A 26,318-nucleotide genomic window follows, 5' to 3' on the forward strand; every position below is an offset into this window, starting at 1 on the left:
CCAGGTTCTCTGCAATGGCTGTAGTGCAGTTTGCTGAACTTCTCAATTATTAGGTCTTTTTCAGAAAATTTAACTGGATGTTCCTTCTCTCTCAGTCTGTCCTTTGTCTCCTCCTGGCTTGACAGTAAGAACCCATGGCACTGGCAACATTGAAAAGTTCTATCACAACTCTGCTCTTTGCACTAGAGAGTTAGCTCCCACATCTACCAACATACAACAGGTTCCATGTAGTAGACTGACTATCAGTATCCCAACTTTAAAGCCTTCTCCTTTTTGCACAGTGCAAGAATGTCTGAAGACAGTTGCAGGACTGATGCACTGCAGAACTCACCAAAGCCCTTATAGCCAAAATGAATACACATCATGGTAGCAGCAGACATCTGCAACTCACAGCTTTCCTTTTATTATTTGCAAATTATCTACAGTACAACTATTTCAAAAAATGTATTCCTACTGATCTATTATTGTACATACCCCATATTTAACTTCAGATGCAGCGTGGGGATTGGTATTTTACAACAGCCATAGATACACATACATTCTTTATATTAGCATTAGTCCTATACAAATACTGCTCTGCTTCTTTACTCAATAAGAAATCAAACTTATTTGCACCTGTGCAAGATTTCTTTGCAAATCAGGTAAGGAATAGCATGTTCCACAGAGTCCCTAATCCAGCCCAGTTTGCTTAAAATGTGCCATCATCTTTCTCCACTTCCACTCCAGAAAGTAACCAAAGTTAACAAAGGGCTTTCATCTAGTGACTGATGTCTGGAAGCTAGAGATGATGCACAAGCAGTATACAAGTAGAAATAAGTGAATACTAAGCACAAACCCACCTCCTGCTCGCTCTTTCCAAATGCACAACATTCACAAATATATGTTCTCAATTATAGCCAACTTCACCTTGACAGTAGACATTTCTATACTGCAGTCAGGCCGTAACATAAGCCTCACAGAGATTCCTCAACTAGCTTTAAAGTAGTTGGGCTCACATACAAGTAACAGTGGTGCTGCTACAATAAAATACACCAAAGAAGGTGGAAAAATACTGGAGGGTTAGGGCGTTAACCCATCAGCAAAGGATTAAACAGGATGACCAAGATAGTTACTGCCCTCAGGTGACAGCCCCACCCCTGTGGAAGGTGCCTTGTCCCTTCCAGCAGTGTCAGTGAATGGCACAGAAATCCATTTGTAGACCAACCCAATTTATAGTCCAGCACGTTAAGGTAAACAAGGAGCATGGATTCACATACCATTCAGCCATCAATGGTGGCAGGAAGGATGTGACAAGGGCCAAAAAGATAGCACCTGAGTTACCATCCCACTTAATCCATCATTAAACATGCAGGAAGCCCATGTGACCATGATGCCATAAGCTTCACCACTCCTACCACTACCAGTGGTGCCCAAACTTCAGTCATCCCTGCAGCTTGTAGTCTCTTACTCTCCAATGCGATTGGAATTGCTTGCTCCAAATACGCCAGCAAACCCGTTTACTAGGGCAATACTCAGCAATAGCGAATTCTGAGTGAATACTGAATCTGCAGACACCATCACTGAAAGAAAATGACGCGCAAGCATCACAGGGACATGTGCATGATGTGCATCCCTAAACGGACTTTCAACACATTGTCAACTTGGTTCTTTTTTTGCTAATGGCTTTGTATCTAAGCTACAGTAAAAATGTCAATTCCAAAAGGATACCATACTTACTAACATGATTTCTCTAGCCCAGGGCAAACCCAATTGAATTATGTCATAAACTGCAGGAGCGATATATATTCATACATCCAAGGAAGAGCAGCAAAACACTATAACCAAAGCTGGACTGCTGCTTCTACACTGGGAATCAGCTTGCACAGACAACAAAGCTTGAAATCCTGCCATCTGCTAGTCACACAACATTTAATAGTGGCAAGAGTAATATATTATCTTCCCCTACTTTTGTTCGAATTCTTGGTCAGCAACTAGAATTCCTTACCTCTGGCTATCATTCTGCCATTGCTGGGTTGTGCTGGATAAACTGTACCTATTTCAGAATAGCACTTATGTCCTACAATGGGGTCTTCTGGTACTGGGGCCTGTCAGACTGAGTTCTGTTGCTGATTCTGATACAGAGTTCAGAGATGCCACACAAATTATTGGAGGAGGGCACTGCGGTCTAAATGAGAGAGAAGAGGACAAAGAGCTGGAAGATCAAACCACAAATCCCAACTCTGCCACACTCTCATTCAGATACCCTCTTACAGATTACAGTGCCTTGTGAATAAAGCTGATGTAAGGAGACTGGATTCAACCCCAGATTTGGCATGCAACTCTTGAGCAGGTCACCTAAACTTCCAGACGTTGGTTTCTCACTTCCATGGGAAGATGTTTCAGTAAAACTGGTTATGCTATTTTGCAATTAGGTGGTGTTCTCTAATAAACCCTTAACAAATTAACAATGTTAATGTGCTGAATTCCTTGAGTTGTGATCCCTCGAAATACAATTCTTCTTCCGTACTACTAAGCATCTTACTACTTCGTCTTCAAGACAGAGAGGTGCCTTTGGTACAAGACAAGTCATTTTAATACTTAAAAAAAAGTTTTGCAAATACTGTAAGGTCAACAATACACATCAGGCACACCAGCTTCCTGACACTGCTTCCAGAAGGGATAAAGCAGTAAGTGTGGTGAGGCCACCATAGGCAGGAGCTGTAGGCAATGAGAATTAGCAGATGGGGAGCAGAAGCCTTAGCAGATCACCTGGTCATGCACTATTACTAAAATTTCACCATCTACCAAAGGTGGAAAACAGGATGGAAGGAGAAAAGAGACAGCTGTTTGTTTTTTCATTTTGCTTGCAGAAAGAAGAGGAAAAGGACTTATGATTATCTTATTGTCATGAACAACCATAGAGTTCATGCCCCAGTTTGGTGTATGAGACTTGTGCTAATCCGTAGGGTTCATTCTAGAACCTTGCATTCTAGACCAGGACTCCCAGACTTGCTTGCACCGCTACCACCATCTACCACAGCAGTAGAGGTTCTGCTAGTGATGACAGCTGCAGCTCCTGACTTCCTGTTGAGCCAAAAGCAAACACAGGAGAAAGTGTGTTTCCAGCTTCATCCTTCAGTTGGACTAGACAAAGATTGGGGGATGCCTGATCCCAGTTCTCTGACCCTCAAGCTAATGCCAAGCTTTTGTGCTGAATTTCAAATCAGTGTATTTGTCCTCCTCACAACAAGCTTGAAATAAAGTGTCAAGAAACTTGACAAAGTCTTCCACTATTAAAGACCTGTAGCCTGCCACCTCCCTGTAAAATGACATACAGGTTCTCTTCATCAACCAAGTGCTTCAGGCACTATCTAAATCTGCAACACCATGAGCGCCCAGAGTGGTGAACAAGCTGTACAGCTCTGGACACAGTATCTCAAGCAGGATGGGAACCAACTGGAGAAAGTCAAGAAAAGATGAGTAGATCCAAGAAGCAGGACTCCCAAAGGAAGACTAAACTAGCAAGGACTTCTGAACCAAAAAAGGAAGACGGGATTTCTCTGATATGTTAAAGGCCATTTTAAGAAGGAAGACAATAGGTCTGTTCTCCCTATCTTTGGAGACAGGAAAAGCAAAGGGCTTAAGTGCAGCAAGGCATGTGGACATATAGTAATATTGTCTAATAGTAAGATAAAGAACCACAAGGGATGGACCAGATAAGGAGGTTGTGGAGTCCCCATTATTTAAGGCACTTAAGAATATGTTAAGCAGACATCCAACATAAATACTGGTGATCCCACTCTAGGGCAAAAGGAAGAATGAATTATATGATCTCTGGAGGACTCTTATAATACTCTTCTCTGAGACTTTGAGGAGTAAAAGCACATGCAAGCAGGCTGCTAATGCAAGTTATATCTACACGATTCATCTAGCAAAGCTTGCCTAGTCTTCTCAGGAAACCTCCTACTTAGCTGTCATGGAACCCTACACTCATCCACCTGCCATTCCAAAAACACCCATTCTAGCCCATCCATCTCCTACAGACCCACAAAGCTCTTGGCTTGGAGTTATAAGTGATGCAATGATGATTGATTCTCAATAAGTGATGCACAGGGTGAAAGATCTAGTAAGTGAGCCTGGAGCTAAGCACCCAAAAATGACAAAAGCAGACATCAGGTAGATTAGAAAACACATGGAGGAACCACAGCCAGAGCCAGCAACTCAGCAGTTACAAAACCAGCAGTGTTGGGTCCTGAAGCATCAACCATGGGCTGAATATCACTCAAAAATACCCCACAGACCATCAACCGAATGTGATTTCAGAACCTGCAGAACACAATACTGTTATGAAGGTGTTCCCAAGAAGGAATCATTTTTCAGAACCTTAGATTCACCTCTCCCATTTAGAAAGTTTCAGTCTTTTTCCATTGACATCATGGAGTGTTTTGATTCTTAATAGTAGCAACTAAGATTTTATCCTGGAGAAAATTCATCACTCTCCTGTGCTAAGGAAAAGCACAAAATTTGGAGAACTGGCTTTGGCATTGGTGATTATCAACTCAGACAAAGAGCAAGTAGCTTGTTCATATTTTATTTATTTATCTGGACTTTTTAAAACAAATTTATGTTTACCATTTTCCAAAAGTCCATTATCATAATGAATGCTATACATATCCCCATAGGAGCCTTTTTCAGGCTTCTCTGGATGTGGTACATCTCGAAGTGTAAAATACACAAATTTAAGACAGAAAACCTCTCCAGGATGGCCTATAAAGACCAAGTAAACCTACATCAAGTGCAGTGGCAGGTACTGATGACAGCCCATTTCAGAGATAAAAAAAAAAAAATATTACTCATTTCTACTGCCAAGGTATCCTATTCCTCTGACTACTGAAAACACAATAAAACTAGTGCACTGACTCAATGACAAATGCTAGTTTCATAATTAGGGTGGAGCATGCAAGCAACTATAAAGGTTGCTCCAATCTGAGACTCTCACTTCTGCTGGATGCATTTGAAAGCTCTGGATTTTGAGTGAGGTAAGCATAACTTAAACATATTGGGTGTTTCAAATCCTTGAACCTAACTTAGATTACCTTTTTCCTTGGGAGAGTTGGTCCAGTTTTACAGAAAAAAAAAAAAAAAAACAAACCACAAGAATCTCTTTTCATCTAGGTTAAGTATTAACCATCTCACATGGTTAGTAAACCAATGAACTGTGTCAGATGTATTTCAAAATTCTGATGCACAGGATTGTTATTCTCTGCTTTCTTTGCAGTCATTCTTCAAGACAACATCTGAGAAACATGGAACATTTACTCAATGATAACCTTCTGAAGTATTTTACCCAGTATGCTTTAATGGAGGGTAGCACCAGTGCACTGTCCATTGGTGGGCTGAAAAATCTACTTCACAATCAATTTGCACAGTACCTGAAGGTAAGTTTCACTCTTATTATATTCACTGTGCTTCCTATGAAATGGATAGGAAAAAGGAAATACAAGCAATGATGTTGCAAGGCAGATTACTGTGCCCAAATGGTTTCCCTGACTCCATAAATAATCCTTAAATAAGGGCTGGCTTATAAAATTTCATTCACATTAATGAACAGTAGAGCCAAACAGATATTTGAGTAGGGAGTTTGTAACAAAGCCCTATGAAATAAAATGCAAAAATCTAAGAAGCTGCTTTGTTCGGGTTTTTTTTATGTAAGCCAAATTTCATCTGAGTCTTATAAAATATTTTTTGTTTGAGTCTAAATAATAAATCTTGAATCTAGAAAATATATAGAAAAATCTATAAACCAAGTAAATCAGTAGGACAAATTTAAAGGTAAGAGACATAAGCCAATTTCTCTCTCAATTAAGTTCCCACCATCACAAAATAAAAGGTTTGCCATTCCAGAAAGATGCCAAGTAAAGAAAAGAGATGCCACCAAGCTAGAGAAAGAAATACCCATTTTCTGTAGCTGGAAAAAATCTAGGTTCTGATTTCATATACATTCTCTGTCAGACCTTTGCTGAACTGCATTAGGACAAAATTTAGATTCTTTTGCTAGACAAATCCTTAAATACTGTGTTTTGGATAGCTGACAAAAGCAATTTTTGCTAAAGGTCTGAAAGAAGTTGCACCTCAACAGAAAAATCCAGTATTTTGCAAAATACGGTAATCCAATTTAGTCATTTCATTAACATGAAGTGGCTAATTAAAAAAAAAAAAAAAAAAAAAAAAACACAAACAAAAAAAACCACAACCCAAAGGTTTTTTCCCTTAAAAACATGTCAGAAATTAATTGCCAAAAATTAATAGGAAGTGTAATGGCAAATTCAGAAATATAATGCTTTTTATATATATTAGCTGTAGACAATTTAGCACCATACCCATTTTCACAGATATGTGGAAATGGAAGGGCTCAGGAAAAGCAATACTCATGTTTTCTGTCTGGATAACAGACATTTTCAAGCATCTACTCTTTGCAGAAATATATGGCATCATAATAAATCAACATAAAAGCACAACAGGACATTACAAAACATATATAGACATAAAGTATGATGAAAGAAAACATTTTTAAAATTTAAATTACAAATCAAAACTGTTTTTTATATTATTTAACTAGCCTGATCAGGGATGTTATCAGAATACTCACTGCATCAGGATGTTACATGCATACTTACCAGACACAACAAGTTAAAGGAGCCAATAATCTAAACTGGAATTAATACATTAGCAAGAAATTTTCAACAATGAATACAGTATTTCTAGTAAGGAGGGGAAAAGGGGAGGGAAAGAGACTCTCAGGTCCTGGTCCAAAGCCTAACGAAAGTAGCAACATGTTTTCAAAAAGCGCATGCAGGGCCCAGATTAGTATCTAATAAATCAGTAAGTGGTATGCATATCAATTTCTATTGGTGGCTATGTACATGCTGCAGCTATTCCACCTGCTCCATTTCCTAAATTCCAAATTTATGCACAAGACTGAAGTAACCTGAGTAATACTTGATACTTCTCAAATGGTTATCATATCTTTGTTAACGTTTCTGGCAGGCAATAGCAGGCACTGTATTTCTAGTTTAACTAGTAAAACTGGTAAATACAACACTACCAGTAACATCTTCAAGTAACACTGACTGCTATTGACTGCATCACTTCTTGGCAATATTCCTCACAGGAAAATTGTTGTGACAATCTATTTATTTCATTCTCTTTTTTTTGTGTTTGTTTTTTTTTTTTTCTTTTTTTTTTCCCTATAAAACCAGGATACATTCTCTCTTGATAACGTTATTAAATCGTTGGACAAAAATAATGACGGAAGTGTCAGCTTTGATGAGTTTGTGATGCTTGTAAAAAAGATAACTGGTACAGAACAGTAAGGCACCTGCAAGAATGAATATCACTGCTTTGAAGTAGAAGACCCTGGTGTTCGTGTACATTATACGTACACCTAAACCCCCAGATTTGTTACAATTTTAAAACGTACAGAATAAAGATTTGACATACAACAAAGTACGTCTTGTGTTGTGTTTTCTGCACATTCGCTACCCACACTTACCAGCTAAGCTGCCTCACAATTAGTTCAGAACCACCTGTTTCTATTTCACACTGCATTTGAGAAAGTGTCATTTAACAAACACTGCTTTACTTGAGCTATTATTTGGACCTCTAGAGCAATTCAAATCAAATGGTTTCTAAAACACACAAAAAGAAAGATGTATCATTCCATTTGAGGAGTGTCCCTTAGTGTATACTACCCAATACTCCTCCCAGTTCAGTTTCATCATTCACATAAGATGACACTTCCATATGGTAAACAGTTCAAATTTTTAAAACATAACGTACTTATTTTCAATAACAATGCAACAATACTAAGTATGATGACTGTAACATTACACTTCATTTTTAATTATATTTACAAAAGCACATACTTTTTTTGTTATGACTCTTGTAAATGGGAATACATAAGTACATACAGGAACTGAGTCATTGCTGTTGCAATTAAAACATTCACTACATTTATTTGGTGCAGTTTTAATCTTTTCATTGTACGATTCCCCATGACATATGTATTTTCACACATGTAATTCATGAGCATTATTATTTACTTTAAGATGAAATTAGTGAAAAAGAAGAGAACTGAGAAGAACGGAAATTTTGAAGACAAGTAATTTAGGCACTAAACCTACCATAGAACTTGGAATTTTGGACTGAATTTTAACACCAACATCATTCATTATCCTGATAAATCAGTTAGATCTCAGAGTTACTTAAGGACTTAAAGACTCAACTTAATTGCAAAGCCCATCAAGTGCATTCAAGATCCCACACTAAAGTGGTTTCCTATCCCTGAATTTCCCCTCCATGAAATGAGGAATAATGTACTCCACACCAGTGATGCATGAATAGAAGACTTAAAAATTATGACATTTAAACATGATATGAATGTTCTAACAGGCTCCTGGGCCATTCTTTTACACAAACCCTTCAGTTGTTAAAATGTGTTATGTTTCTTGGAAGAAAAGAAAAGAAAATAATAGTATTTATTACTTTTTTCTGGTTTATGAAAAAAAATTATTCTAAATTAACCATATGCTTTGATTTCAAAACTAAGTATATCCCACACACATTTGCCTACTAAGCTACGTTAGCTACCTTACACACAGAAGTAAAATCACAGAATTTTAAGAGGTGATTTTGCATGAGTGGGACATACATTCCTTCTCATCTCTTAGACAACCTTTGAAATTTTTTAATTCAATCGAGTTACTGACATCCTGAATAGGAAAAGTGGTCATCAAGAAACAATCATGTTGTAAGAGTGTCACCTACTGGCAAAATCTGTTTCTGCACAATTTCTCGAGTTACAGAAAATGCACTTATTTTACCTGGTGCAATATCTGAAGTTTCATGATCTTACACAAGGTGCAATAGGTCATAAAGAACAACGGTCACAATTAAAATTAGCTTTTTTAAATTTAAAAAAAACCCAACCAAACAAAAAAGCACATTAGAATTATTTCTGGAAAGAGTCTTTTTTTTTTTCTTCTAGAACAGTATCAGATGCAGTTGCAATAAAATGTACAAAGAACATAATTAAAAGGCTCATCCAAAAAAATAAATCCAAGTTTAATAGTAGAGGAAGACAAGGGAAATGGAACAAAACAAATAACTCTTCTGCCATCCAGTGAATCCAGTTCATTAGCATTCACAGAGTATACAGTTTCCTTTTAAAGGGGCTAATTTTAAAATTATTACTTGCAACAGAAAACTCATCCTAAACACTACTGTCAAGCAAATGCATTACTTTCCTGAACAGCTATCTTCCTGCAAAGAACAGTAACAATTTACCTATCATTGTTATCCAAAAGGCTAGAAAGTAAAGCAGAAAGCTTAAGAATATATATAATGGCAACATGAGCTGCACATAATCAACCAAGATGACATCGAGAACTTGAGGGACTGTGATTGCTGCTCATGTACCTCCCTCATTTTCCTTACTGAAATCAAACGTGTGTTAAAGAGGAATTGAAGCCAAAACCTTAAGGTGGTGTTTTGATAGTGTAAATGGTATGGTCTTGTGAATACAGATAACTGCCATATTAGAGGTCAGGGTTTTTTTTTTTTTACTTCAGAGTACACATTTTTAATTTAAGCCTAAATGAAAATATCTAATAGCTACTTCAAATCTCTCAAACACAGCTTATAAATCACAGCTTATTAATATTTTCAAATTCTAGGTCTCATTTCCTTTAAGTTTTCACCACATAGATATTCAGCTTTAGGAATTCTTTTTTCCCCTACAGTATTTGAAATACACAATTTTGGCTGTTTTACATTATTAAGCCATGAACTTCCATTATTTGTATGCAGAGACTACTAGTTTTTCCAAGGTATTTGAAATCTTAACTCTACAATACTTGCAGTCATTTACATGTCAATGTAGTTGATATCAATATTCCCCAAAACAAGCAATACAGGGTTATACAGGGTTTCCCTCCTATCTAAAGTTACTCATGGGTGCTTTTGCAGAACCCAGGTTGAGCAACATTGCTGTAATGATAATCAGCAGAAACAGACAAACAGCTAAAATGAAACAGATATTCAGCATTGCAGGCAACTCTCTACATTTGCACATTCAGTTGTACATTCGTCATGGTTCAAAACAGAACAAGTCATAATTGCCTCATCACATAAAAACCTTTTACAATGCTCAAAACTTTTTACTAATGAAGACAATGCTCTTCTATAGTACAATAACTTGTGTTATTTTAATTGAGACAGTTGCCAGTAATATCATTTCTCATTATTTCAGCCACCTGTTTTTCCTTTGGAAGCCTAATTCCGAGTTACATGATTACTTGACAATGTCAGGTTTTATTTCTAATACAAAAAAGGTTCAAATTTCCATAGATGCAGACAAAAGGGAAGCAAAGTAGACCAAGATACTTTATATGTACTTTAGAAGAAGCTATAAACTTTGGTGAGTACAGTTCCGGGTATTTGAATGCTTAGCAAATTTGGAAGGGATATAAGTAGCTGCATATTTTACAGTTGCCCCCCAGTTCCCCTGCCAAGCTACATTTTTAAACTTTTGCCTTTTTTCCTTTTTCTTAAAAATAAGAGAAAATACAGCTACTGCCTCACCAGTGCCCTTCTTCTCCCTCTTCAGTTTCCAAAGGAGCAGGAAACAAAAGAAAAATACACCGCTTTGCTCCTAGGTTAGCACTCATTTGAGCCACTCAGTGGCATCACAAGGTATTATCAGTACTGATATGGTGTTTCCAATTAACTTTCTTGGATAATGAAACATCTGCATCAGTTTGGTAGTTCACAAGCTTCACTAATCTGCTTCTCATCCAATCGTTTTTACTAATTCGTTACTATATAGAATATCTAAACAGTTTTTAGCACAAGATGGACTCTCCTAAGACAGATTATTTAGTAGTTATAATTACTGATAGTGCAAATTTCCCCCGTGGAATGATTTACATCTGTTTCTTGCCCAGAACTGAGATGTCAAAGATCAGATTAAAATGCTGAAATATGACTGGTAATAACCAATTTCAGAACCTTAATGTAGCTCAGAACAAAAGAATATCCATTATATGTACTGCAAACATACTGCTTCAATTGTAAACACTGTATTAATCTTCTATGACACATACATTCACTCCATTATTTTCTTAATTTTATGTCCACATAATTTTCTTTCACACATATACTTTACTTGCCCTTGAATACAAACTGCAAATCACCCAGTTAATTACTTGTGATATAAAATTTTGTCCTAGATATATTGTACTAATACACACTAGCATTTCTGTAATAGAAGAAACTGCCAGTAGACCTGCAGCAGACAAGCATCCGTGTTCCTCCCTTTAGCTAAGTGTGGAGCTCTGCATTGGAGCTACTGTAAACAACCCTTAGAATAATGGAGAGAAACTGGCAGTTCCAAAGGATGAGTCATCCCCTCCTGATGATCTGACTGCATCCTGAAAAGGTACCCGAGGTGACTAGCTGAAATGCAGTCATGAGAAGTTAAATAAAACTGGCACTAAAAAGCCCTAGAAATAAAGATGCCCCAGAATTAGTCTTCTGCACTATCCCTCTTGCTTCCCAAAAAAGTTACAATAAGCTTTCAACATCTTCCACATTTTACAACACATTACTATTGTGAAATTGACCCCTACAGTGAAAGAGTATGCCTTTGCATACATTCAAGAAGGGTGAAGGAAGAGACCTCTTACAACAGCAAGCCCACAAATTTGACACAAAATGCAAAGTTTACCTCTGTTCACCTGAGGACATTTCCAAATGCCACCAAGTTTTAGTAGCAAGTCTCACACTGAAACTCTGAAGGTCTCCAATTTACCTTCAAAAGTTCAGACTATATTATCTCTCCTGTGCATATAAACAACCTTGACAAACAGGTGAAATGCTTTAAAAACCTCCTATTTGCATGTTTCAGACTAAGCAGATGTGGAGAAAAATACGTTTTACTTACAAATCCCAACAAAACTCTTTTGAAGGAAATTGATAAAGAAACAGTAGGTCACTATGAGCAACCCACTTAATTTATCACTAGAACAGATATTTACATCTTACACCAAGATACTACTTTATTTCTCACACATATTTCTGTTCTTTTTCATTTTCTTAAAAACCCTCTCTTACTGATCATTTTTAAAGTTTTACTATTATGACAATGTGACACTATACTCTCCTGAACTAGGAGATACCTGGAAGAAGTCCACTCTAAAATTCGACCATTGGCATATGATATAGAACCCTGTCATATCCACAGCATTGAAATTTTTCTCAAAAGGAGGACTGTGAGATGCATGGGTGAGGATGGTATAGTGGTTATTTATACTATTATATAAAGGAAAGACTAGAATTTTTCAACAGCTTTCCATATAATCCTTTTTATATAAATTTGTATTTTTATAATAGCTTTGTGCTACACTTTTATATTTTGTTCTCCAGTAAAGCCAACTTAAACATTGTTGTCTACTCCCAGCATCAGTCTATAGCCAAGGAATCTATTAGAAAAATTACAAAAATAAAAGCTAAGGCAAATCACAGAAGCGAGCAGGTGAAGGCAAGGGACTATTAAAAGAGAATACCTTTGTAAACAATACTGAATAGGGACAGCGGACACCTCTCCATGTCCTACCATGTAAAAATATAGATAGATCTTAACTTACACAGAGGTAACTCCCTTTTTAACAAAAGATGTATGTTCACACAACATATGCAGGAAAAAAAAAAATCAGTACTTACAACAGGGTTTTTTGTGTCTGGGTCAAATTCTGTAGAATTTGCATCTGAAACAGAAGTTCAAAACAAACACAGTACATTTCCATTGCTCTACATGCACAACAAACTCATCATAACAGTTCTGTGGCATTTTCGGGCTTGCCTACATTTAAGCTACAATCTTATATGTTGAAACACATACTGCACCACTTTTGAAGCTACCACAGGAAGCATATGACCTCAGTCACACACACTCCTTTCCTATTTCCCAAAACTTTTTCCTCTCAGCTCTTAGTGGCAGGAATTCATTCAATAGTAGTAGTATTGCAGTAGTAGTATGAAGAGATTTAGCTCACCAGTGAATTGTGGCTATGGTTTGGCTACTCCAACTAATGAAAGCAAGTGAGAAAACCACTTCCCACTTTTAACTCCTCACCACCTGCACACTCCAGAGACTACAGAGGTGAACTGTAAGCATACTTTCTCCTACACTGGTTAGATCAAGAAGCAGGTTTCAAGCAATCTGCATAATGAGAGTGCCTACTCCCCTGTACAGAAAGGTAGCACAGGGTGCTTAGCTGAAAATGATCATGTTGCAAGAGCTAAATACCTAATGATCATAGGATCTATACAATAGTTGTAATAACAGATATACCTTTCACACATAGAACAAAATTTCTTCTAAGCAAATCATATTCACACTAGCATACTGAGCTCACCTTTCCAATTCAAACAGTTCCTTGCAAATTCCACAACTGCTAATTGCATTCCGAGGCAAACTCCTAGAAGAGAAAACAAAAACCCCAGAACTTAAAAGGACAAAGAGTAGGACTGACAAAGTACTTGCTGTCCTGTCTTAAACTTGACTGCTTCGAAATCTTGGTACCCAGTGTATATACACAGAGTTACCAAAAAGCTAAAACAAAAACAGCTCTTAATGTAAAACTCATTCTTCAAACTCGGCACACTGTAAATACATGTGAGACAATTATGTGCTTTAAGCCCTTTCAAAAATTTTTTTTCTTCCTCCCATCTGTTTTACCAATAATTACTGCAAAGAAAGCCTGGGTACATCCAGATTCAAATTTTGCTTTGGCAACTAGTCAAAGTAGTTGCTTACAAAATTGCAAGAAATGTGAAGCAGGAACCAAAGCTTCAGAGGCACTTACATAAACAGCACTTAGCTTACAGGCCAGATGGGCTCTTTAGACTTTACCATAATAAAATATACCAGTAAATCAACAAAAAATATTTAATATAGCAAATGTGTCCACATAGGTCCACAAACCTATGTTTTCTGCACACTGATTAATATCTATAATGAAGCTGATTTAATTACAGTGAGAAGCAACAACACTCCACATAAAATGCGAATATAGCAAATAAAACTTCTGGAGTTGGGATAGTCTTTTTTTTCCTTCCTTATACAGCTGATGTAATATATGACTATGACCCTGGGCATTATTTACAAGGCAAATATTTACACCAGTACACTTACTTCCCTAAGACAGGATCCTTCCCTAGTGTGTGTTTGTTGTTTTGGGATTTTTTGGGGGTTTGGGGGTTTTTTTTTATTAATGCTATCAATTAGCTTGCTATACACCTCCAAAACACAGTAATTTCTGACTCTAACAATCTTACCAAGGAAAGGCTTTTTCTTTGTTCTTGCCCAGGAGATAGCTTGGAGTTTGCCTTCTGTTCCCCTAATTCCAAACCCTCCTGGGACCAGAATACCACTGTAATGACAGCCATATATAAAGCAACCAACATGTAGAATCAAGCCAGCAAAGGAAGTCCATACAAATTGAAGAAAGACTTTTGAGGTTATAACAAAGCAAGCACAATGCACAAAAGGCATGTTTTGTATGACCATTCAGAATACACAGAATTTAACTCTAAATTGGGAGATCTGTCTCATCTACCCACCCCAACCTCATGCTTCACAGTGAAATTCCCACTGCTTAAATACATATCGCTTAAATAAACTAGCTACATATTTACCGCTCTAGGATCTTAACACCACAACTTTGTCTACTAAGTAATACTGAAGAAATTAAATGCATTTTGACAACAAACATCCCTTTACAAATATAAATTGAAATCCCAGCAATGATTCTTAAAGACGTTTGCAGAGTGCCACCAGCATTTACTAAGCTTTTATCTAACTACCTTTCACTATGATGCATGTTGACAAAGAAAAATCTTTGACAACTGACCCGCACTGTAAAGAAATCTAGCTATCCAAAAAAAAAAGAAAAAAAAAAACCAACCAAAGAACTGCAACTTGTCTAAAGAGATTAAAGCAGAGTTTGAGTATATAGGTTGATACTCTAAGTTGCTATGTCTGAAGTTTGTCACCAACCACGCACATCTATCCCTTTACATAAGTAACGGAAATTTGGATGCACTGAGAAGTGATTTACCAAAGCACTTTTCATCATATGAAATAAATATCACGGTCTGCATTTGGAATACAGCATATCCGATGCCACTTACTCTGCTTTGCACAGTTTGTGCCACGCCTGGTGATATTTCACTGAGTTCTCCGCTTCCATAGAACGTTCAAGTTCTGTTGAATCTATGTACTAACAAAGAAAAATATGCAATAAAATATGCGATAAAATAGTCTTTTCTTCCACAAAAAGAGCAGCATACACTATAAAACCAACTTTTTAATAGCATTAAGACAAACTATTAGAGTTTCAAGCGAATTTCCCAATAAACTGGTAACAACTTCACTGAAGACCCAGTATTTGCTCTGAAGAGCCAGTATTTGCTCTAGTTGCAGCAATCCATGCCCCTTTCTTTGCACATAGCTCCAAAGTTCTGCCTGCCTCCAGTCCTCATTTTGCTATCCTCCAGGTAAGCAGACTTGCTGGAATGCTTCTTAACTGTGTACCCAGGTTTTCTTCCAATGGAAACCAGGGCATCAATCATGGGGTGGTGCTGACCTTATCCTGACATCCAAATGAGATATGGCCAGGGTGTTCACCTTCCTAGCTTTTGGGTGCCACCATTTATCTAATCTTATCAAGACTGGATAAACCTCCATTGCCTAGTCTGTGAGAAAGGCATTCTTGGGGACTGTCATGAAAGCATCAACTGCAGAGAGGGAGGCAGACTCATTATCTATATCCTACTAGAAATACTGCATTAGAATCTCTACTACCATTAATAAGCATGGCTCCTGAGGTACCACTAGAGCAAATGAGTGAGGCAGCTATGTACTACACTGGGGACACAAAAGAACAGAGTTTGATTCTTGGTTTTGTCAGTCTTTTTCTCAGAATAACATAATTAATAGCATCCTGCTACAGAGTCCTTCCCCCATAAAAATGAGATCATCTGAAATGACAAAACTCATTTGTGTGCAGAGAAAAGAAACCGACAAGAAGATTGCTGAAAGTTTTCCAGATAGGATTGTCTTCTAGCAAACATTTTCTAGTTTTTGCACACTCCAGAAGGCATCAAAAATACAACAGAAAAATAACTACTTACGAATGTTATTCTATACTAGTGGAATACTACAGGATCAACTAGAAGAACACTTTATCATGCTGGGAGGTTGGAAAGGGAAACTAATTACAGCTGAAGTTAATTGTGGTTTCCTTGCCAAACATATTGAGCCAGCACATTTATCACTTCAAACAGCATCAACATTTCATCATTCAGATATGTGGATGCCACATACAATATTAAGCAGTTCCTTCGGAACACAGGATTATGCGGAGAGCCTTTGGACAAAAAAACTTAAAAGGAGGTTAGCACATACAGGGAAGTACAGTAGAAGCCCTTGTCTGTTAACTTTTCTGGTGGGTGGACCCTGGCTGGACACCAGGTGCCCACCAAAGCCGCTCTATCACTCCCCCCCTCAGCAGGACAGAGGAGAGAAAATATAACAAAAGGCTTGTGGATCAAGATAAGGACAGGGAGAGATCTCTCAACCAATGACCATCATGGGCAAAACAGACTCGACTTGGGGAAAATTAGTTTAATTTATTGCCAATCAAACCAGAGTAGGGTAATGAGAAATAAAACCAAATCTTAAAACACCTTCCCCCCACCCCTCCCTTCTTCCCAGGCACAGCTTCACTCCCAAATTCTCCACCTACCCCCCACAGCAGCGCAGGGGGACGGGGAATGTGAGTTACAATCAGTTCATCACACGTCTCTGCTGCTTCATCCTCTTCAGGGGCAGGACTCATCACACTCTTCACCTGCTCCAGCGTGGGGTCTCTCCCACGGGAGACAGCTCTCCACAAACTTCTCCAACATGAGTCCTTCCCACGGGCTGCAGTTCTTCATGAACTGCTCCAGCGTGGGTCCCTTCCGCGGGCTGCAGTTCTTCAGGAGCACACTGCTCCAGCATGGGTCCCACACGGAGTCGCAAGTCCTGCCAGAAAACCTGCTCCAGCACGGGCTCCTCTCTCCACGGGGCCACAGGTCCTGCCAGGTTCCTGCTCCACCATGGGCTTCCCACGGCTCACAGCCTCCTTCAGGCACCCACCTGCTCCGGCGTGGGGTCCTCCACAGGCTGCAGGTGGAGATCTGCTCCAGCGTGGACCTCCCTGGGCTACAGGGGGACAGCCTGCCTCACCATGGTCTTCCCCACAGGCTGCAGGGGAATCTCTGCTCCGGTGCCTGGAGCATCTCCTCCCCCTCCTTCTGCACTGACCTGGGGGTCTGCAGGGCTGTTGCTCTCACATGTTCTCACTCCTCTCTCTGGCTGCAGTTTCTGTTGTGCAGCAACTCTTTTTTCCCTTCTTAAATATGTTCTCCCAGAGGCACTACCACCATTGCTGATTGGCTTGGCCTTGGCCAGCAGCAGGTCTGTCCTGGAGCCAGCTGGCATTGACTCCATGGGACACAGGGGAAGCTTCTGGCAGCTTCTGACAGAAGCCACCCCTGTAGCCCCCCCTACCAAAATCTTGCCATGCAAAGCCAATACAATATTTCAGCACTGCACTGGAGTTCCAGCAATCATTGAATCACATACTTGTTAATGCAAAAGCCCCACCAAACTTAAGACAAGCTGCACACAAAGCTAACCATGCATTTGCAGACTTGGCGCCTTTCAGTTTTTTTGCTAAAAGCAAAGTTACTTTACATATCATAAAAGTTTCCCACTATGCAGCTGCCAGTATAAAACACTATTTAGTGACAGAATCACATAGGTCGGAAAGAGCCTTGGGAGGTGTCTAGCCCAACCCCTGTTCAAAGAAGCTCAAATTAGAGCAGGTTGCTCAGGGCCCATTTCTAGTCAGGATCTGAAAGTCTCCAGGGATTAATTTTGGCTGTTCCCACTTTCTTCTTTTTTGTGAACACAGAAACAACTCTTTGGAGCATTGGCTCCATAACCTTCCCAAGAAATGAGATGAAGCTGACCACCTGCCATCTCCCCAGATCCTCCTTTTTGCTCTTTCCCCAGATCCTCCTTTTTGCTCTTCCTGAAGGTTGGTGCGATATTTGCCTTTTCTAGTCATAGAATCATTTAGGTTGGAAAAGACCTTCAAGATCATCAGTCCAACCGTTAACCTAGCACTGCCAAGTCCACCACTAAACCATGTCCCTAAGCACCACATCTACACGTCTTTTAAACACCTCCAGGGATGGTGACTCAACCACTTCCCTGGGCAGCCTGTTCCAATGCTTGACAACCCTTTCGGTGAAGAAATTTTTCCTAATATCCAACCTACACCTCCCCTGCCGCAACTTGAGGCCATTTCCTCTTGTCCTATTGCTCGTTACTTGGGAGAAGAGACCGACCCCCACCTCGCTACGACCCTCCTTCCAGGTAGTTGTAGAGAGCGATAAGGTCTCCCCTCAGCCTCCTCTTCTCCAGGCTAAACAACCCCAGTTCCCTCAGCCGCTCCTCATAAGACTTGTGCTCCAGACCCCTCACCAACTCGGTTGCCCTTCTCTGGACACGCTCCAGCACCTCCACGTCTTTCCTGTAGTGAACGGCCCAAAACTGAACACAGGACTCGAGGTGCGGCCTCACCAGTGCTGAGTACGGGGGAACAATCACCTCCCTGCTCCTGCTGGCCACACTATTTCTGATACAGGCCAGGATGCCGTTGGCCACCTGGGCACACTGCTGGCTCATATTCAGCCGGCTGTCAGCCAACACCCGCAGGTCCTTTTCTGCTGGGCAGCTTTCCAGCCACTCTTCCCCAAGCCTGTCACGCTGCATGGGTTGTTGTGACCCAAGTGCAGGACCTGGCACTCAGCCTTGTTGAACCTCATACAATTGGCCTCGTCCCATCAATCCAGCCTGTCCAGATCCCTCTGGAGATCCTTCCTACCCTCGAGTAGATCAACCCTCCATCCCAACTTGGTGTCATCTGCAAACTCACTGAAGGTGCACTCAATCCCCTCGTCCAGATCATTGATAAAGATATTAAAGAGAACTGGCCCCAGTACTGAGCCCTGGGGAACACCACTTGTGACCGGCCGCCAACTGGATTTAACTCCACACACCACCACTCTTTGGGCCTGGCCAGCCAGCCAGGTTTTTACCCAGCAAAGCATACATCCGTCCAAGTCGTGAGCAGCCAGTTTCTCCAGGAGAACGCTGTGGGAAATGGTGTCAAAGGCTTTACCAAAGTCTAGGTAGACAACATTCACAGCCTTTCCCTCATCCACTAAGTGGGTCACCTTGTCATGGAAGGAGATCAGGTTGGTTAAGCAGGACCTGCCTTTCATTAACCCATGCTGACTGGGCCCGATCACCTCGTTGTCCTGTATGTGCCGCGCGATGGCACTCAAGATGATCTGCTCCATAATCTTCCCCAGCACTGAGGTCAGACTGACAGACCTGTATTTCCCTGGATCCTCCTTCTGTCCCTTCTTGTAGATGGGTGTCACATTTGCTAACCTGCAGTCAACTGGGACCTCCCTGGTTAGCCAGGACTGCTGATAAATGATGGAAAGTGGCTTGGTGAGCACTTCTGCCAGCTCCCTCAGTACTCTTGGGTGGATCCTCTTTGGCCCATAGACTTGTGTGTGTCTAAGTGGTGTAGCAAGTCGCTAACCATTTCCCCTTGGATTATGAGGTCTTCATTCTGCTTCCCATCCCTGTCTTCCAGCTCAGGGGGCTGGGTACCCAGAGAACAACTGGTCTTACTATCAAAGACTGAGGCAAAGAAAGCATTAAGTACCTCACCCGTTTCCTCATCCTTTGTGACTATGTTTCTCTCTGTCCTTTATTGGATGCAGGGGTTCTCCTTAGCCCTCCTTTTGTTGCTAATGTATTTCTACAAACACTTTTTATTGTCTTTTATGGCAGTAGCAGTAAAAGTTCTAGGTGGGCTTTGGTCCTTCTAATTTTCTCCCTGCATAACCTCACAACATCCTTGTAGTCCTCCTGAGTTGCCTGCCCCTTCCTCCAAAGGTCACAAACTCCCCTTTTTTTCCTGAGTTCCAGACAAAGCTCACTGTTCAGCCAGACAGGTTCTTCCCCGCTGGCTCATCTTTTGGCACATGGGGACGGCCTGCTCCTGCACCTTTAAGATTTCCTTCTCGAAGAATGTCCAGCCTTCCTGGACTCCTTCGCCCTTCAGGACTGCCTCCCAAGGGACTCTGTCAACCAGCTCCCTAAACAGGCCAAAGTCTGCCCTCCAGAAGTCCAAGGCAGCAGTTCTGCTGACCCCCCTCCTTACTTCTCTGAGAATCGAAAACTCTATCATTTCGTGGTCGCTGTGCCCAAGACAGCCTCCAACCATCACATCACCCACAAGTGCTTCTCTGTTCACAAACGACAGGTCCAGCAGGGCGCTTTCCCTAGTTGGCTCACTCACCAGCTGTGTCTGGAAGTTGTCTTCCACACCCTCCAGGAACCTCCTAGACTGTTTCCTCTCTGCTGTACTGTATTTCCAGCAAACGTCGGGTAAGTTGAAGTCCCCCACGAGAACAAGGGCTAGCTCTTGTGAGACTTCTCCCAGCTGCTTGTAGAATATTGTCTGCCATCCTGGTTGGGCTGTCTGTAACAGACTCCCACCATGATATCTGCCTTGTTGGCCTTCCCCCTGATTTTTACCCATAAACACTTAACCCCATCATCACCATCATAAGCTCTAGACAATCAGAACACTCCCTAACATACAGGGCTACCCCACCACCTCTCCTTCCTTGCCCGTCCCTTCTGAAGAGTTTACAGCCATCCATTGCAGCACTCTAGTTGCACGAGTCATCCCACCATGTTTCCGTGATGGCAACTATATCACAGTTTTCCCGCTGCACAATGGCTTCCAGCTCCTCCTGTTTGTTGTCTATACTGCGTGCATTGCTGTAGATACACTTCAGTTGGGCTATTGATCCTGCCACCTTTTGCGGGGGAGAAGCCCTAATTCCTACGTGACCATTCTCAGGCGTTTCCGTGGTTTCTAACACATCAGTAACCCTTGCATCTTTGCTGTCACATGGATCTCCATCCCCTACCTCCACTGAGATAGCAGACTGAAGGACCTTGCTAGCACACCATCCCTCAAACATCGGTGTGCTGCCCCCAGGCTTACCTCTAGCAAGCCTGGTTTTATCCCTTTCCACCTTCTAATCTAGTTTAAAGCTCTTTCATTGAGCCCTGCTAACTCCTCTGCCATGATCCTTTTTCCCCTTCCAGACAGGCATACCCCATCTGTTGCCAGCAGGCCCACTGTCATGTAGACCAACCCATGATCAAAAACCCCAAAATTCTGCCAGTGACACCAGGCTTGGAGCCAGGTATTGATCTGCTGCCTCTTCCTGTTTCTTCCCTCATCATTCCCTGCAACTGGAAGGATAGAGGAGAACACTACTTCTGCTCCTGATCCCTTAACCAGTCATCCTACGGCCCTGAAGACTCTCTTGATTGCCCTCGGACTTCTTGTTGCAGCTTCATCACTGCCTACCTTAAAAATCAATAATGGATAGTAATCTGAGGGCCATATCAGGGTAGGAAGTTTTCACATCTTTAACCTAGGCCCCAGGGAGGCAGCAGACTTCCCTAAGAAGTGGGTCTGGTCTGCATATTGGGTCTTCTGTTCCCCTCAGGAGAGGGTCTCCTACGACAACGACCCGTCTTTTTTTTCTTTATGGAAGCAGTTCTGATGCAGGGCATAGACCCACTTAACCTTGGTGACACCGCCAAGCTAGATGAACCATCCTCCTTGTCATTGTTCAGTTCCACTTGCAGAGCCTTGTACCTATTATGCAAGGGCACCTGGCAAGATGGGGTAGTCACAGAGGAGACATGCCTGCTGTGCTGGGCAGGAACTTGTCGCTGTTCCCCCCTATCCCCTGAGTCACTGCATTCAGCCAGGTGGAGAGAGGACAGGGAACCCTCCACATCATGCGTCCTTTCTGTCTGTAAGGGCCTGCCCCAGGGAAGGCAGGGTGCGATTCCAGCAGTCTGTATCTCTCTCTCGCACTCCCTGATACTCCTCAACCCCCTCACCTCCTCCCAGAGCTGTCACTAAGCAGAGGAGCTCTGCTTGCAGCGGCCGCCCAGCACCAGGGTAAGAGCAGGGCAGAGCCTGCAGACCTGACACCAGGGTGGCTGCCTCTTCCCTCCGGAGCTCCGTCTGGGCAGCTGCATCACACGCAGTGGGTGCAGAGCTCCAAGAGGCTGTGGTTTTGTGCCGGCTGGACACCATCACTTCAGCGCCCTTCCTGCATGCCCTGCCGTGCACACTGCCGTGCCGTACCCTGTTTGCCCTCCGTGGTTGCTGGTGCTCCCCAAGAGCTTCTTCTACAGGTGTGGTGGCTTGGACACCATTGCTCCTGGCACCACCCAGGTCCTGTCAGCCACTGTGGTGTGAGCGGCAGGCTCCCGGCGGCTCTCTCCACTCCATGGAGGTTCCCCCGGTTCGGGAACCCCCGCTGTGCGCTGTGCCGGAGTGCTCCGCTGCAGATCCTGCCGGCACTGGAGCCGCTTGCTTCAGCAACTGAGGGAACTTCCTCTAGTTGCCATGACCCTTCAAAGCCGATGGGAGAGTGGCCTCATAGTGACAGCAGCCAGCGTCTTCAGCACTCCAGGATGCATTTTGTGTGGTCCCATGGACTTGTGTATGTCCAACTGGCCTGAGTACTTCCCAGCTACATGTATACGTATATTGTGGAAGAAAACTTATCGTGGAAGAAAGCTTATCTATTTCCTACAAATGTATTTATTTTATTTCCTTCCTCCACGACACCTCCTCCTGTCTCCCTTCAAGGGAAAGGAGACAGCTTAAGCCTTAAAATAAGCTACTTCTTCCCTAAGCTGAGGTTCTGGTGGTTTTTGGTTTGGTTTGGTTTTGATTTTTTATATTTTCCATGATACCTACCAATTGGCTTCTTTGTCACATAAACACATAAAGCTTACTTGAATTCTGCTTAGTCCTTATAATTTCAGAGATACTGTTTAGCAGTGAACACTATGCATTAAGTTCCTTAGTTCGTAGGAAAATATTTCCTCTTACTAAACATGAAGTTATTTTGGTTTTGAGTGGTTCCCTAGCTGTTTTACATGATAGGTAGCAACCTGTTCTCTGTCTCTATACTATTCAACATTCGGCATACCTTACAGAGGACAAGAGTAGAAGGACACTAAGATAAGCAGTTGTGGTTTTTTTCCTTTTCTCTTGATAGGAAGGGCCTCTTCCCCCCTCCCCAGAGAATAAATCAACCCACTTCTCTCAGTAAAGAAGTCCTACAGAAAAAATAGTTCAGATTTGTTTTTGTTTGTGCAGCTCTGCATGTCTCCCCTACTTGAAAAGGTTCTGGGATGACATCAACAATCAGAAACAAAAGATGAAGGATTTGCAGCTGACCCATGTGCCTGACACGCAGCTGAATGATACTGCGAGAAAACAACAGGGTGATATCAGAGCCCAAAACAGCACAAGCCACAGTGAAAAGTACATTCTACATCATCACAAGCTGCTGCAACTACTTCACCATCTGATTAACAGTCCATCAGAACCAAGCAGTGATGGGAGGGTACAAAACATAGTTGGTTATCTTAGTATAGGGCTAGTCACCTTCTCCACCAAGTCATTGAAAAGAAAACACCTGAGGTGATACAATCCTGGTGACCCGTGTTCTCAAGCAAACAGAAGTATGTTACCAGAAGGATGTTCTGATATGAGAAATTCCTTCTTTAGTACTCGGTGTTCATGGTTTAGGGAACTTACCTTCTTCTCCCCAAAAATATTGGAAATATCACTGTAAACAGGACTCCCATGTATTCATTACTCTGTGCTTCATTAAAGAACTACATATGCACCCCTGGTTGTTCTAGGTGCTCCCACTGCTTCTTTCTGGGGTAGATGGACTGAGACAACAGAATAGTGGCTATGTCTTTGGCCTGCTGCCTTTAGCAACCTGTTAAGCCATCCTGGATATTAATGACCTTCCTCGTCAAAAAGTGGTTAGTTCCAGTGAGAAACTTTAGAGCTGAGTGGAAACCACCTGCTTTCCTTGCACAAGCATTATCCAAGCAACCCATTTGTAGTTTTTGACACACTGAAACTTTCACTCTAATATCTTCTATTTTTCATATCACGAAAAAGGGAATGATTAACAAAGGTCACAGGGCGCGGCAATTTTCAGCAGTTACCGAAGTGCATAAACACACAAACTTGCTTCGATCAGAGACAGGCAGAGACCAAAACCTACTGAGTGCAGTACAGCCTGCAAATGCCCACTTCCATCAATCTATCTTACATCATTTAATGAATCACCCTAAAGCAGCACATAGTTGCTGATACTTTGTGACCATTTATTACTGTTTTGCTACTGCAAGTTGCTAAAATGTCCTCTGTACCCATTATCACCCATTAAGTGATAATAATGCACCCTTCTTCACTGCTTCTCTGCCCCATGCTTGCTAACCCTAGCAACAAAACTCAGCAATGGAAACTGATAGTTCCACTAGTGAGAAAGCTGATAACAGTTTTTGCCCATGTACTTCAACTTTCTATTCTCATTAAAATGAGACAAGTTAGATCCCTAAATAGTCCTTTATTTGAGGAACTTCTATCTTGGAGAAACTAAGTTTATGGCCCAATTCTGATATCATTAGAAACCTGCTGAAGATAAAACAGAGGGCTCTCAGAATATTAACTGAAATGAAGAGCAACAGCTTCTGGCACTGGATTTTAAAAAGAAACTAAACTGCTCTCCAATTTATTTATTTTCTCCTGTCTTTAAGCTAATCTCATTAACATGATAACCAGTCTCATGAGAACAAGGGAAACCTACGTTTGATAATAAATATAAATTTACAGGTAAGGTCTGCTTTTTAATCAGATGCAGTTTTGGACAATTACAGCATTCCTTTCAGATAAATTTAGTTCCAAATAAAATAATGAAAACCGTAAACACTTCTTTAAAAAAAATGAGATGCTTGGCCAGTCTGTATTTATCTGCATGATTCATTTTCTAATTTCCACATGAATTAAAACTGCCTCACGTGACGGGAACTAGTAGAGTATATTCAAAGTATTCCTGAAAGCAAAAGCCAGAAATATCCTCACCATTAAATCCAGTTTGTGATTAATTGCCAGCGCAGAGTGTTCCAGAGCCTTGAAAACAGATGCATAGCAATCACTTAGTTTTGTGTACTTGCCAACGAGAGCTATGGAACACACCTTCAGCAACCTTTCGTATCTGCCAAAAACAAGTTTTTTGGTTATTATACCAATTTTCAGAAAGAAAACATCTTAACAGTGTTTGCTTTTTCTTTATCTTCACAAAACATCTTCTAAAATCTCAAAACTGACAATGTTTTTAAACCCAGACCATTCACAGGTGTTGATCAGCAGCATGCTCCTGAGCCCAGTCCAGTTTGATGACTTCACAGCAACTAAAAACCTAACCTGAATTAAAACACTTCTGGAAAAAGCAGCAGGAGTTAGAATACCTGTCAGCCATTTTCTTCCATTTCATTAGAAGATCACTTGGCTGGTCATCAATAGGTAAATTTAACCTCTGTTTAAAATACTTAATGATCCCTTGCTCCTCCAACAGGATTGGTACTCGGTAAGTAGAAGAAACATCATGGATAAATATCACCTAACAAAAAAAAGCATAACGTAAAAGACTTACCTAAAAATTTTTCATAGGAAACATATATTTTTTGTATACTACACGCGTTTTGTATTCTACATACATGCTAATGTTTAAATACTCTTCTTTTGAATGGGTAAGGCAGCACAGCTAGTATTTAAGGTTCCACTAGATCTACAAGGAAAAAGTTACCCAAAAGGTAAAAATGTGTTTCACTTCTTCATTACACCATCATACAAAAATAGCTTGTCAAGCCTATCAATACATCAGTTTTAATACAAACATCTGGCCCCACAAGCAGTCATGCTTGGTAACACTTCTTTCTCCCTCTCTCACAAACTTGAAGAATATTAACTGGGAAAGAACGAACACAAATAGAACCTAACAAAGCAGACCCAATGAGGTTGCGATAAAGCCTCCTAAAAGAATTTTGATAGTGAATTAGGTTATGCAATTAATTAATGAGTATTAGTCCATTCAAGGACCATTTAGTTAAGAACACGTTTATAAACAGCATCCAAGCTGCTGGCAGTTAAGTTCATTGAACTTGGCTT

At 41.0% G+C, this 26,318-nt stretch overlaps 1 protein-coding gene across 4 annotated transcripts in view; it reads right to left on the reverse strand.

Moving 5' to 3' along the window:
- Nucleotides 1-26,318, reverse strand: part of CTPS2 (CTP synthase 2) — an 82,810-nt gene that overhangs the window by 38,762 nt on the left and 17,730 nt on the right. For all 4 annotated transcript variants that reach the window (XR_005931225.1, XR_005931226.1, XM_029999025.2 and 1 more), the window contains exons 8-13: nt 25,619-25,770; nt 25,233-25,365; nt 15,232-15,320; nt 14,377-14,471; nt 13,455-13,517; nt 12,760-12,803 (exon numbers count right to left, since the gene is read on the reverse strand). Coding sequence is in view for 2 of the 4 variants with exons in the window: in XM_029999025.2 (XP_029854885.1) it covers nt 12,760-12,803; nt 13,455-13,517; nt 14,377-14,471; nt 15,232-15,320; nt 25,233-25,365; nt 25,619-25,770 (576 nt within the window). In the remaining 2 variants the exon portion in view is untranslated. The remainder of the gene's footprint in view (nt 1-12,759; nt 12,804-13,454; nt 13,518-14,376; nt 14,472-15,231; nt 15,321-25,232; nt 25,366-25,618; nt 25,771-26,318) is intronic.

The sequence above is a fragment of the Aquila chrysaetos genome, chromosome 23, assembly GCF_900496995.4.
Source record: "Aquila chrysaetos chrysaetos chromosome 23, bAquChr1.4, whole genome shotgun sequence".
Taxonomy (NCBI): domain Eukaryota; kingdom Metazoa; phylum Chordata; class Aves; order Accipitriformes; family Accipitridae; genus Aquila; species Aquila chrysaetos.